This window comes from Vollenhovia emeryi, unplaced genomic scaffold, assembly GCF_000949405.1.
Source record: "Vollenhovia emeryi isolate VEMERY1.0 unplaced genomic scaffold, V.emery_V1.0 DF939198.1, whole genome shotgun sequence".
Taxonomy (NCBI): Eukaryota; Metazoa; Arthropoda; class Insecta; order Hymenoptera; family Formicidae; genus Vollenhovia; species Vollenhovia emeryi.
The window spans coordinates 893174-907499 of record NW_011967168.1 but is presented as its reverse complement, the minus strand read 5'-3'; the positions used below and the strand labels follow the sequence as shown (position 1 = coordinate 907499).

The 14326-nt window shown below is 35.4% G+C and overlaps 2 protein-coding genes across 11 annotated transcripts in view; one reads left to right on the top strand and one right to left on the bottom strand.

The window, feature by feature from the left end:
* Positions 1 to 10522, top strand: part of LOC105561932 (calcium/calmodulin-dependent 3',5'-cyclic nucleotide phosphodiesterase 1A-like) — a 62971-nt gene extending 52449 nt beyond the window's left edge. For 7 of the 10 annotated variants that reach the window (XM_012012320.1, XM_012012318.1, XM_012012324.1 and 4 more), the window contains 9 exons: positions 750 to 902; positions 3041 to 3094; positions 4836 to 5085; positions 5313 to 5570; positions 5890 to 6059; positions 6339 to 6584; positions 6763 to 6989; positions 7121 to 7216; positions 7406 to 10522. In XM_012012320.1, coding sequence (XP_011867710.1) covers positions 750 to 902; positions 3041 to 3094; positions 4836 to 5085; positions 5313 to 5570; positions 5890 to 6059; positions 6339 to 6584; positions 6763 to 6989; positions 7121 to 7216; positions 7406 to 7497 — 1546 coding nt within the window. In that variant the 3' untranslated portion in view covers positions 7498 to 10522. The remainder of the gene's footprint in view (positions 1 to 749; positions 903 to 3040; positions 3095 to 4835; positions 5086 to 5312; positions 5571 to 5889; positions 6060 to 6338; positions 6585 to 6762; positions 6990 to 7120; positions 7217 to 7405) is intronic. The other 3 variants (XM_012012317.1, XM_012012325.1, XM_012012326.1) reach the window with 3 other exon arrangements.
* Positions 10523 to 10746: 224 nt separating this feature from the next.
* Positions 10747 to 14326, bottom strand: LOC105561928 (dehydrogenase/reductase SDR family member 11-like). The gene is made up of 5 exons (XM_012012311.1): positions 13912 to 14326; positions 13577 to 13703; positions 12942 to 13074; positions 12556 to 12705; positions 10747 to 12323 (listed from the first exon to the last, which is right to left on the bottom strand). The coding sequence occupies exons 1-5, from the start codon at positions 14213 to 14215 to the stop codon at positions 12249 to 12251; spliced, it is 789 nt and encodes a 262-aa protein (XP_011867701.1). The 5' UTR covers positions 14216 to 14326; the 3' UTR covers positions 10747 to 12248.

The window sequence follows — 14326 nt, the reverse complement described above, 5'->3', positions numbered from 1 at the left end:
GATCATCCCCGTGAATTCGCCCGAGAGGAATCGACATCGACGCCTCTTTAGCTCAGTGGTAGAGACCAGGGGTCGTGAGCTCAATCCTCACACAGGAGGCACAAGTTTTTCCTTTTAGCACGATTCTCCATGTTATTACAGCTCGTTTTATGCGTACGGGGACTGATTATCCACTAAACTCACATCTCAACGACTAAAGTCATACGATTTTCATTGCTTGTAAAAAAGTCCCTCTGCAGTATGAGTCATTCGCGCATACAACGAGATATATGTATCTCCGTGCGATACATTGATTGCGTGACAATCGCACGCAACTCTGACCACTCTTGCACAATATACATCTGCCCCGAAGATTATCAACGAGTCTTCCAATTGAAGATATCGACGCTTGAAGCTACACGCTTGACATCTTTTCTAATTTTTTGCTCACGCAATTGCGCCCGACAACGGACATGCGATTAGCTCGCTTGCATATCCTACAACGTTGGTTTTTCAGCAATGACACTATAGCAGCCGTAAAGCACGACGCATCGGGTATATCCTGTTTTCTTCTATTCTAGATTTATTGCGACATATACTAGATTGATCGCAACATGAAAAGGATCGTCGTTGAGAGTGCAGCAGTGCGATATTCAAATCACGTGGTATTAGAGAAAGAAAAGAGACGAAGAAAGTCAAAAGAATAGAAAAATTGTAATCTTGTATTATTCTAATCTTTTTTACACATGAACTAACGAGCACTACCGCAGGGTGAGTTCAGGCGGGAATGAGTGCGCTCGGTCATCACGTAGGGGGGCGGGCCTGACGTCTTCATCCCTAGGGGGCGGCTTGGACTCAGACGGACCACAGGGCCACGCGGTGGTAACCCAGAAACGGAAGCTTCGCACCCCCATATGGGCAAGGTTGCGAAACATTCACATTTCCAACCCTCTTTACGACTCCCACGTTCGTAACACGCGAGATCTTCCCCACCGACTCTCCTTCGTTTTTTACTTGCCCTATCTGTCCATTTTCCCGCAGTCCGCAGCCGTCCGACGCTCTTTGTCGTCCTCTTTCTCCAACGATAGACTCATACTCGCGTTTTAACAAGCGAGATTCTCTCTTTCTCTCTCCCCCCCCCCTCTCTCGAAAACGATCGTTGGTAATCGCGGCGGTGAGCGACAATCATGAATTTCGTCCATGTAATAATATTAACATCTTATAATTATTCTATAATATTTTAAATACTAATTCATTAAACAACTAAAAGAGAGTTCTATTGTTATTACCAGTGATATTCTTCTACATAATTAACATTATTGGTAAATGTTGTTGAATATCAAACTGCTATAGTTGATGTTGAGTATAGAACAAAGATTTTTTAACTTGAGGAGACCAACAATTTATTAAAATAGAATGAAGGAAAATGTCAACTAGTTACAATTTTAATTCCTTGATATATGGCAATTTGCAAGTAAATTGGAAAACTTAGAAAATATACCAGAGAAAAACTAAAGCGAAAATTGGATATATATATATTATTATTCTGTAATAAAATATCTTCCAATTGTTATCTCCAATATTTTATTTTACATGACATTTAATGTTTTATATAACATTTTATTATTTGCTCTTTATCGACCGTTTTTCAGTATTCAGTCAACCGCTAAATGTCAATCTGCCAATATTCATCAACGGCTTGAATTTTGTGCGCGCGATTGACAACTAATCAGTATCGTGGAAAAGCGACAGTGATATTTTCCAGTTTTATTTCGGGCCATGTCTTTTATAAATCGAATAAAAAATATGTATAATTAAAATGGTTATAATTAAGGCTAGGCTTTCTTTACGTTAAACAAATTATTCCAAGTAACATAAAACAACATAAATGTTATATCTTATTTTTATTTTTACATCATGTTTACGTCATTTCTACGTCATTTCTTCTTTTTTCGTGAGGAATTCAAGATGTCGCTCTCCTCTTTATAAGAATATATCACTTATAGACCAAAAAGTGTACAACGTTTCTCGATGTTCTAATCCGTAGTTCTTTCGAACGTCTCTAGATTAGTCGATGTGCACAAAACTGAAACGCTAAAATAGCTATGCGTTCTTTGTTTAATAAGCTTACTTAAGTAGTTGAGAAACTCAAAGTTACTATTCTATATCTGATAGACTCATGATACAATTATAGCATGTTTCTATAAATCGTTGCGAGTAGACGAGTTCTCTTAGAGAATAATTATTAAAGGTCGCAGACATTCATCACTTGTTTAGCATCCTGCATTTGTATAAAAATATTCGTTGAGATGCCATACTTTGCGATACATAAATTGATTAGATAATCGGATGTGATAATCGGGACAAAAAATCCTCTGGTCATAGTCACGGAATCACATTCGTCATTTTATTTCTTATTATTTTTGCATATCTAGTGCGCGATATTGAGAGGATAAATCGATGCGAGGAATGATCAACTACGAGGATTAAACGACACTTTCGAGCACAGCATGGAAACATTACTCTTGCCTGTCTGTCTGTCTACCCCTCCCCTCCCTCCCTCCCTCCCTCCCCCTCTCTCTCTCTCTCTCTCTTTCTCGCTCCTTATCTCTAGTTTACGTCTCTTCTAGATTCCTTCTAGGTGTAACCTGCTCAATTTGTCGGACGTATCTGCCTGCCGTGCAACATGCATCGTTCTCACGATAATCGACCGTTTTCTACTGGCACTATTCTTGCCCGAGAGAAGTGCATGTATGTACGTAGGACATTTATCACCGGGCGGTCCTCAAGCATCCCCTACAAATCTATCGCGCTGCGCCGTGGATGTGTATGGGTGTACATGCGATTGTGCGTATGGGAATGATTACGAAAAGGTGGCTACTCTTGGAAATAATCTTCAGCTAGGGCGTACCAGAGAGCGAGCGAAAAAAGAAGCAATATTTTCAAATCATCCTACACTGCAGGCATGCAGGGATGTTTGCTTGAATGTAGCAAAAGTCGCTTAGATCAATGTGAGACCTTTTAATGTTATATATGTTTTCCTTCGTATTTCACATTATAGAGATGCTGAGCGTGTGGAGTCAACCGCCATATGTCGTCCGGGTGTACGCCGTAGGTTCGTTTCTCCCAAAGTTTCCATTTTTGAACGCGAATCGCAAAAATGCATACGAGACCACTTTTTTTGCACTTTGCACTTTGAGCTTGGCGCCATCGTGGTCTTTTTGCATGAAAAATCGCTAGCGCACACTCCAACTCTTGCTACATACGAGTATATGTATACGACGACGCTTTCTTCGTATACTATATAGGGTGTTGCGGGATAAACTAGGACCATTATTTTTATGACCAATTAAATCATGGAATTAATTAACATTGAAATTTTTTTAATCTTAATGAATTAAGTATCTAAAACTTTATCAAGAGAAACTTGGTATATTTAAGGTTTAAATATATTTAGGTATAATTTTTATGTGTATTTAAAATGACTAATGTTATGCAAAGCAGTGTGTGTATATATTACGCGAAGAAATCCACTCCAAAGTATGAGGTGTGTGCGTGTGTTTACAGTGGTTCCGAGACACTTGACATATACGCAATTTTTGGCAGCGTATGATGCGCATGCGAACACATGTAGCTTCTTTGCGTATAACTAAATCTATTAGTGTTTATTCTGAAATTCCAACTCTATTATTTATCATAATCGATCGCCCATGTATGAAACATTTTGCACAAGCGTAATTGTTGTTTTCATCTCTTAACTAATTGTTAGAACTGTTAGAACTGTTGTTGTCATTAGTGATATTAATTAATCCAAATTCTCGCACCTGTTCACTGGCAATGATTTCCGCGTGTTTAGTGTTGTGTGTAATTTGCACTCAAGATCAATGTAAGTACGTGAAAAATACACTTTGAAACGAAATCGCGATATCGTAGCGTTATTGTTTGCGCCGTTATTACGGTCGTATTAATACCTAGTTGGCACTGGGGAATACAAGAAGGGGTGTCAAAATTGTTTGGCAAGATGTTTGACTGAGCTGATATAGAGCTTCGCTCAAGTCTGCTAAATCACTGCTGCGATCTGTGCATCGAATCAGGTTTGAGATCAAAGAGGCACGCTCGAAAGATCACAGCGGTTTATTTAAACTTTAGTTTTTATCATCGAATCCTCATTCCCATCTCATTCATTTTTTCAGTGGTATATTTCCCTCCATTTCGCATACTCATATAACTTCCTCACTGAAATGATGTAATTAGTACGACTTTAGTTAAATATATCTAATTTAATTAGAGAGCGTGTCTTATCGTTAGTGAGTCAGTCAATACTACATACATAGAATGGAATAGAATCTTGATACGTTTAGAAAATTATAATATGTTCGGTATAGGGCGGCTTATGGATGGAAGCTAAAGAATAATAAACGTGTGTGCTAAAAGATTTGCTCTTAAAATATCTTTTCGCGTAGATCCAGACATTTTGTGTATATGTGACACACTGTTGTTTGTGGAATATAATATCAATTATATTCCGAGTGTAATCGCAACTTTTTGCAATTAATTTTTGTCACTCGCGAGCGATGAAAAAGTATTTTACCGCATACGCAATTGATTAGACGATGACCTTTTAAACAAATAACAACAGCGCTCCTGGCAATTTGTAAATTGACAATTTTCATGACGCACTTGCTTCCTGTTGAAGTACAGATTTGAAACGAGTTAGTATAGATAAATTTACGAGAACACCAAGTGTCTCGACTTGATATTCGATCGTGCGTAGCGAAGGTAGGCACTTGTTTTGTTCGTCTCGAATGTATCAGTCGCTGACCTATAACGCTGTCTTGGACGATTTTCTCCTCTAGGCGACTGGCGGATGAAGATGACGAGCTGTCAGAGGTGCAGCCAGATGCGGTACCACCGGAAGTGCGCGAATGGCTAGCATCGACTTTCACTAGGCAGCTCGCCACCACTAGGCGGAAAGCCGATGAGAAACCGAAATTTCGCTCGGTCGCCCACGCCATCAGGGCAGGCATATTCGTCGATCGGATCTATAGGAGGGTCACGAATACCGCTCTCATGCAATTTCCGCCCGAAGTCGTCAAAGTACTTAAGGTAATCCGCCGCCGGCGAGCCGCGGTTCGAGAGTACTCGTATCTTTATGTGGCGATTAATTCTTAACGATAAATATATCACGGCATAAAGATATGAACGTTGAATTATTCGAGTCGAGGAAAAGAGAGAATGTTTAATCAATCAAAGATCGGTCCAATTATTATTAAAATTAAGGTCGAGAGTTGTTGAAATTTTAAATATTCACATTGCTTCCTTTACCGTTCAAGACTTTAGACGATTGGTCGTTCGATGTATTTTCCTTGCATGAGGCCACTCTGGGTACGCCAGTGAAATACCTGGGCTATGACCTCCTCAATCGATATGGTATGATTCACAAGTTTAAAGTACCTCCCGCAGTTTTGGAGTGCTTTCTCGGAAGAGTCGAGGAGGGTTATTGCAGGCATCGAAACCCATACCACAACAATCTCCACGCTGCCGATGTTGCACAAACGATGCATTACATTCTGTGTCAAACAGGTTTGATGGTAAGTCTTTTCACATATATTATTTTCCATTATACTATTACATGTATAGAGGACAATCAAAAGATTTCTTCATTTTTCAGTGATTAAGCATAACGAGCTTATAATTAATTATTTATTTGCATTAAAGTTTCGTCAAGCCTCTCATTATTATTACCATGTACGTGATTACGATATATAACTATGCAACGCAATTAACAAAATAGTATATATCTCTCTCTGTGTATCGAGCAAAATCAACATAATTTTGTTTAGCAATTTCTCTTTGTCTGAAAAAATATAAATCACGTGAATAGCTTCAGGCAGATATTACTCGTTGCAGAATTGGTTGACCGATCTCGAGATTTTCGCCACTCTCGTGGCAGCGATTATTCATGATTACGAGCATACTGGGACCACAAACAATTTCCACGTAATGTCCGGTAGTGATACAGCGCTCCTATATAATGACCGAGCCGTGCTAGAAAATCATCACATCTCAGCCAGCTTTCGGTACGTGCAAATTCCATCTTGCTTCTGCTGTTTCAGGCAGCAGTTTGTAATTTATATACATTCATATTTTACATCATTTTATTTTTAATTTTCTTCATTTTTAAACATCTTTGTCCTTTTCAAAACATTTTTTAATAATTGCGTTTCTTGAATAAAAAAATAATATAATTAGAATTGACTGCTTTTTTACTGTAGATACAGTTGCACGAGTAGGATCAATACTTAATATAATATTATAATATGCCAGTGTTCTTTACTGCAATATATTGTCTATTTTAGAATACTAAAAGAAGATGATTGTAATATACTGCAGAATTTGTCAAGAGAGGAATTTCGAGAATTTCGATCACTCGTCATTGACATGGTTCTTGCTACCGATATGAGTTTTCACTTTCAACAGCTAAAAAATATGAAAAATTTACTAAGTTTGGCAGAGCCAAGCGTAGATAAGAGCAAAGCTGTTAGCTTGGTCCTCCATTGTTGCGATATTTCGCATCCCGCTAAAAGATGGGATCTTCACCACAGGTAAAGCTTTTTATTCGGAATACTCATTTAACTGTGACGAAACATTGTAAAAAATTGTAAAACTGTAGTAAAAATTTCTCTTCTATTGATGTGCGTTTTTTTCTAATAAAAACAGAAGCAAAACAATATGTTGTAATAATAAATAGATGCAGACGTGTGTAATTCTCTCAATCCATAGATGGACGATGCAACTTCTTGAGGAATTCTTCAGACAAGGTGATAAAGAGAGAGAGCTTGGACTGCCATTTTCTCCTCTATGCGACCGCAATAATACGTTGGTAGCTGAATCTCAAATAGGATTCATAGAATTCATTGTCGAGCCTAGCATGCAAGTATGCAGTGACATGCTGGAAACCGTTCTCGCACCGCTCAATGTCAAGGATACCGCGGACGAACCCAGCAATGGTAAGACTCTTTTTAACACATGTTACTTTTAAATTAAATTACTGTATCTTTCGAAAACTTTTCTTTCCATATACATACTATATTGATTTAATTGATTCAATTAACTGACATATTTAACAATGATGTTTTAGGTTCAGGAGAAGAAAATAGGAGATCTAAAATTGGCAAACCTTGGATCCCATGTCTCGCAGAAAATAAAAAAATCTGGAAAGAACATGCAGTACGAGGTATGTTATTATCACTGAAATTTAGATATTATTTAATTACCTGTAAACAGAGTAAACAGAGTAAAATATTTTTTAACATAATTATGAAATTTTTTTGTTTACATCTTGCCATTAGCCGCAGCCTCTTGAGCTAATAAAATCACTTTCATAAGGTTAATGAATTGCATGAAATAAACGTTTTATCTGCAGATGCAGAAGCCAAAGCACAAAAGGAACAAGAACAAAAGACTAGCAGCAATCGCGAGGACGGTGGGGGAACGCAAGCTCCAGCCGAAGAATGAAAGATATACCGGACAATTATATTTTTCAAAAGTCTCTGTAATTTTAGATTACGCGCAAGTTCGTGATCGCATTGGATGGCATCTATCATAAGTTTACGGACTTGTTATTACGCTTACGAATGATACGCCAAGCGTCATTCGGTAGTACAAATAGACATACGGACATTAGATGAGTGGAAATGACGATCTATATACAAAAATATGCATACATCAAATATGTTGAATAATTTGTTTAGATTGACACCAAAGACCCAAATTATGTACAGTCTTGGCCAAAAATATTTGCCACCTATGTGAAACCTCAATAACTTTAAATTGTTTTACATTCAGGTCAAATAAGCAATACTAGTGGGTGACTCATTTTTTTATAACGATTTATGGTGTATCACACAGTACTATGAGGGCATTTTTGCCATTTGTCTTTTATTTCTTCTTCCTCAAAAAGTAATTGTATTTTCAAACATTTAGCTAAATTCGCACGTTTTAAGTTGGAGATTATTGAGCAATGTGCATACTTGGAGCGTCCGCAGTAAACCAAACACAAGCAAAATTCAAATTTTATGATGTGATACTTTGTTTAGGTTTAGGTTATTCAGTTTAACGTGTAGATACGTAAGAAACCAGTTGGGTAGAGTCAAAAGAAATTACATTTCTAAGAATGGAAGGGGTGGCGAATACTTTTGCCCAAGGCTGTATTTGTCCTGCTATTTCTATATAATATTTCTAGAATATTTCTTAACCAATTGTTTTCTACTATTCCATATGTAATACTATTTGATCTCATTATATTATAGTTACAATGCTCCTCGAAATAGTCACCGTCAATGTACAATGATTAGACGTCATTTCCTGTTAATTTCAAAGACTCCTTAAGATCCATTTTTGTGAAAGTTTCGAATTTGTAAGAAAAATATTTACGATCGATGATTTGTCATCTTAAAATTCCTCTAAATTATTTATGTTATTAATTATTTATATTAAATTATTTAAATGAATAATTACATGTATAGTATACACATGTATATATATATAATATACAATAGAAGAATTGATAAAAGAACAACATGAATTGTAGATCGTGAATTATATTACGATCGTTCGATATAAAGAATGAATCATTTGTACTCTTTTATTAATTTAAATTAAACGGGAGAAAAATTGGTGTAACACAGCTGGATATAAAATTACGAGTATATATTGTGGAAGGCATACATTTCGCAGAAGGAAAGGGCCATCCCTAAATACAATGTACGCATCGAGTGACAAAAGAGAAACTTATATTTGCTGATATCAATAAGTTTAAGAATCCTCGTTAGCAGTTGTTTATTTCAAGGTGTGTTTCTGTCAACGCTACATATGTAAATGTTATTTAATCCATCGAGCAAAGTCTATCGGCTTTTTGATATCAAATGAAATAATTAAATCATATATTTTCAGAAGAACAATATATATTTATAACCAATATTTTTTCTCAAAACTTGAAAAAATCTAACTGACGCAAATCACACAATATAAAATGTCTTCTTTTACTTGGATATATTTTTGAAACAATATTATAATTATCGACGGTGATTAGACTTGTATTTATTGGCTAAGAATCTCAGAAACACAACACAGCAGGTTTTTTGTTACTATTTATTGACACGTGTCGCACAAGAATACGAATATTGCACAAGATATAATATTTTTCTTACAATCTTTTTCATTTATCTTTATTAACGAAAAAGAGATTCTTTGCGAATAATCGGGACCTGCGATTTTCAATGCGATCTTTGCAAATGTAGAGTGTAAAATATTACTTGTGACGGGTTTGGGTGAAAACTTGGAAACGTCGATCTTTTTCGTTCGCGTTTATTAAAAGTCGCAGCAAAAAGATCTATGGGAACGAAGTATCCTTGTACATACCGTTTGTTAAATGTGTATTCGTATACACGTACTGGTTCAGCTTTAATGTGTGTGTATGTAATGTATAAAGAGAAACAAATAACAGGATACAGCTAATGTTTAATCAACGTATGTTTAATACATACTGCGTATTTCATGTATATGTATATATACAAAAGAAAGAGAAAGAAAACGTTATTTTGTTCAACTCCTCGCGATATCGCGGCTATAGAATATACATGTTAGCGCGTGTTAGCAACGCACACGTCCGTATTCAAGATTGTAATTAAACATATCCATAAACGAATGCGCGTTACAAAACGCATAAATTCTTGATATAATGACAAATAGTTATCATTACATCAATGCATCATTATCATCCAATGTCATACGCGTAAAGGAATCGGACACTTCGGTATAATAAAAGATTTACAATTTTTTCTCTTTTCTACTTTTTATCGCGTATAGAAAACATTGCCGCTACTGCAGACCTTTATTTTATATACGATTTATAGTTGCACATAAATTTATTATTTTTATTATATGTTCGCGCACTTACTTAGTACTTTGTTACTTGTGATTGATGGTGTCATGTTAGTTATATCATAAGAAGAAATAGTAATTTTACTTCTGCAGAGCTTTTTTATATTGTGGTTAAAAGAATATCTAAATTGTTTTTATTTGTTTATTAAATTTATAATAAATGAAAAATGAAAGTAACTACCGAAATTGAATCCGATTCTCTGTACGTGGCAATAATTTGAGGTAAGGCTCTATGGAAAAATCGCTATATATACATATGTGTGTGTGTGTGTGTGTTTTGATATGTGCACGTATGCTCGCGCGCCGCACACACACACACCTATATATATATACATATTCATATATATATACATATATATTGTGTAAAATAGATCATAGAGCTAGCAGATTTTTCGAGTGGAACGTTTTATCGTCACAGAGATATTATATACATATATCGCGATATATAGATGTATAGGATAATCTCACTATTTCGAGATTGAACATATCCGTCCTGTATTTATTTAATTTCCGTCATTCAATCGCGCGCGTGCGCATGAATTCGCGTTACTGCTATGGAACAAATGTTTCGTGCTATTAATATAATAGATAAAGTTTACCTTCTCCTTATCGTCATCTTGTGACGTAGCCTGACTAAATCAACTAAATCAAAAACTTAGCAACATAGAAAGTTGGGAAAAAACCCGAGCAAATTCCAAAAAATTTACTACTATGCTCAATTAAGTTTTACTTTTCATATTTAATTCTTTTAACACATATATTCGGATATTTTAAAAAAAAACTTGAGATATTTTTACGTAAAGTTTAAATAAGCAAAATTTGTTTTTCTTCAAATGTTTGCTTTATTTCAAGGATACGAACTGTAAAGTTAGCTTACAATTAGTTGTTTCGTAAGAGTCAGACGTTAATCAATGGCTGTGCGCCGGATGTGTATGTACAATTGAATTGTTTTTCTGCAGCGGACGAGGGGCCAAAACGCGTGATAGAATTAAAGTACATTAAAACCACGATTGCATAAGAGAAATTATTGACCAGTCACGTAAATAAAATCGATCATAACATAAAGATGTATGATATAAACTTATTCTCAAGATATGAAAGACGAAATGCATTGTTGAACCTTTAACTTGACAGATCGTAGGCTAAATCTATTCTACGGACGCACACGCATTTATTTATTCACGTGGCTCGGTCATTTCATTGTCTAGAAGTCTCTTTAAATTAACATTGGCCTTTCCTTATGACGCAATATGCGCGATAATACAAGATAATTAAAATCAAGAATGGAGAGAACAAGAAAGAGAGAGAGAGAGAGAGAGAATGAATTCAGTGATGCTGATATTTAACAGTATCGCAAGCACGTTTACGCTTTGAGACAAAGCACCTTCCAAAATATGTTTGGTATAAACGAATGATTAGTTAATTGAGTAGTTCGACGAGACGAGCGACAATTTCGCGATATCGCTCAGGATGACAAAGGCGTTTCAACAATACTCGACCAATACTACTAACTCTTAAGATAAAATACACACACACACAAATTTCTTTTTTTCTTAAGTCTCTCTTTACTTCTCTCGAATTAGCAGTCCGTATTACTATTCGTAATCTCCTTAGTCTCGATTAATTGTAAATCTCAGTAGACGATGCGTTCGCGCCATTATACATATACTAATCGTTTCTAAATGTGTCACCGCGGATTACAATTGTACATTCTCGATTTATTTTTCAGCACAATTTAAACAATCTGTACATAACCGGCAACTTCAGCACCATGTCCATTCAATGTGATGTAATGAAATGTAAACGTATAACGAGAGATATATTAATATATTACAGAAAGATGCATCACGTGTATGATTATAATAGCATTGTACTCTGCGTAACTCTACAGAGAAATAAAAATACTCGATTACTTAAAGAATGTCGATTTAATCCGAGTAATGAATATATACATATTTTTATTTTAATGATAATCTCTTAATCATTTATCAAGTATTTGGTACGTAGATGAAGCGGAATAATTTTATTCTCGACAAGTAATCCATAACGCAAACAACTTTTCAAGTATAGCTGTACAGAAGCTAAGGCTGTAATTAATCACTATTAAAATTGCAATAAACGTATTAACTTGCTTCCTTTTCAATTATGCCTGCGTTTCGATATTCACTACCAACACGTTATGTACACTGTACATTTTCAGTTATCTTATTTTTATTATTTATCTCCTTATTTCAAGAGTATAATGAAAAATCAAAATTTCCCTCCACTTGATTTATTTTATAAGGACATATGACTGCTAAACACTCGATGATACGTATTACCTATTACTTTGTCGTGGACCGTTTAACATTCTCTGAAGTAAATGCAGCTTCATGTATCGTCAGTATAACTTCCGCTATCTGAAATAGATGAATTACGGCTGAGTGCGTACTTGATATGGCATTCAAGCAACAGTTACTTAGTTCGTGCTCAGACAGTCTCAATCTTAAAATAACATTCGAAAAATATTCTATACGTAATATACGAGTTATAAAACAAACCATACATTTTTCTTGCACATTTCTACTCAAGTATTTGTAATTGCAAATATACAAAAGTATAAAAAGTATATAACATCTTTTTAATAATTACCTGTACGTAGGGTGGCGTACTCAGAATATAGACTACTGCGTCTGCAACATCCTTGTCTTCCAGGACTCCAAGAAGGCCGTTCGAGATAGCGTCAGATAAGCCGTAGCTTTCCGTTAACATAGGTGTTCTCACCGCACCAGGACTAACATTCTGTTTACCAAGATATCGTTCAACTTGATCAAATCATTATCGTTATTATTGCAAATCTGACTGTTTTACAACATTGAAAAGAGAGATCTTTATCATTAAGGTATTGTTTAAATGGATTATATTATAACCAAGTGTAAATTAGAATTACCAGCGAAATAAATCTACCTTGTTATATTTTTCAGCTTGTTAATAATTGCTTTCGCGATTAATAAGTTTAGTATAAAAAGTTAGCGTACCGTGACTTTTACGTCGATATTTGCATTTATTAGTTTATTGCATAAACTCGCTGCCATACCAGTGATAGCAAATTTACTGGCGCAATATAAACTCACTGGTTGAGTGATTTGTTGAGCATTATGTCCGGCTATACTGTGAATAAAGTAAAAGTATAACGGTTAGCAGTACCACAAGATAGACTCTTACTTGCGAATTGAAGAATTATATGGAGGATTGTCGATTGCAATAAGACTGTAATTAAATTTTTAAAAAAGTATACTGTATAGTCTATATTGCATGTTTATTATATCGAATCACAGTTTAAATCTTTTTGTTCAGCAAAATATTAAGTAATCGTAACACAGTAAAAAATTTTTATATTTCCAAGTATCGTACATTCTTATAATAAACTAATTTAATAACTTTGAATCTTGCATCATAGATGAGAGAAAGAGAAAATGCAAGCACATGTACGTGTGCTGTACATATAATATATAATATTATATTCACAATCACGTACAGTGTGGTTTGTATAAAATTTATTAGTAAATTAGAATGACAAAAAGTTTTGATCACAGTAGTCGGTGTACGAATGCTTTTTCTAAACTCTAATATTAATTTCTTAACTGTGTTTAGTTCCACATCTGATACTTACCTACTAATATTAATGATATGACCCGACGCTCTTCGCTTTTTGACGGACTGCACTAATTCCCGCGAACAAATCGCTGATGCAATCACATTCACGTCCATTATTTCGCGATATGTCTCTGTTGATCCCTCTTTCAACACAAAGCAACAAATAACTCTTTCATAACGTGAATTTTTTATCTTTGTATAAGAAAAATGTCATAAGAGAGATGCTTTAATCCTATATGCAGGTACTTATGTCTAGCAGACATAAAGCAGACCCCGTACATTTTGTTGTTGACAAATTTTTACATTGCATTGAAAAAAAGAATGAAAAAATGAAAGAAGATGACGATTTACCTATAATCGTTTCGGTCGAAACCACTCCAGCATTGTTGATCATTACGTCAGTACCACCAAATTTTTCCTCCGCCCATTTGAACACCTTACGGATATTCTCTTCTTTTCGGACGTCGCATTGCATTGTATACACTTCAGTGTTAAACTCATGTTTGATACTCTCCGCTAATTCCTCTAGCTTTTCCAGTCTTCTCGCTACAGCGATCACTTTCATTCCATTTTTTGCGAGTGCTCTCGTGATCTGCGCACCTATTCCAGCGCTTGCTCCAGTGATTATCGCGACTTTTCCTATCCAACGATCCATCACGGCGAAAATCTTTTGCGTAACTGTCGACTTAACTGCTCTAGTCCCCTTTAGACGCTTACCCTCACCAATGCTTCTTCACCAATCAAGCTCATTCGTCTCAATGTAGGA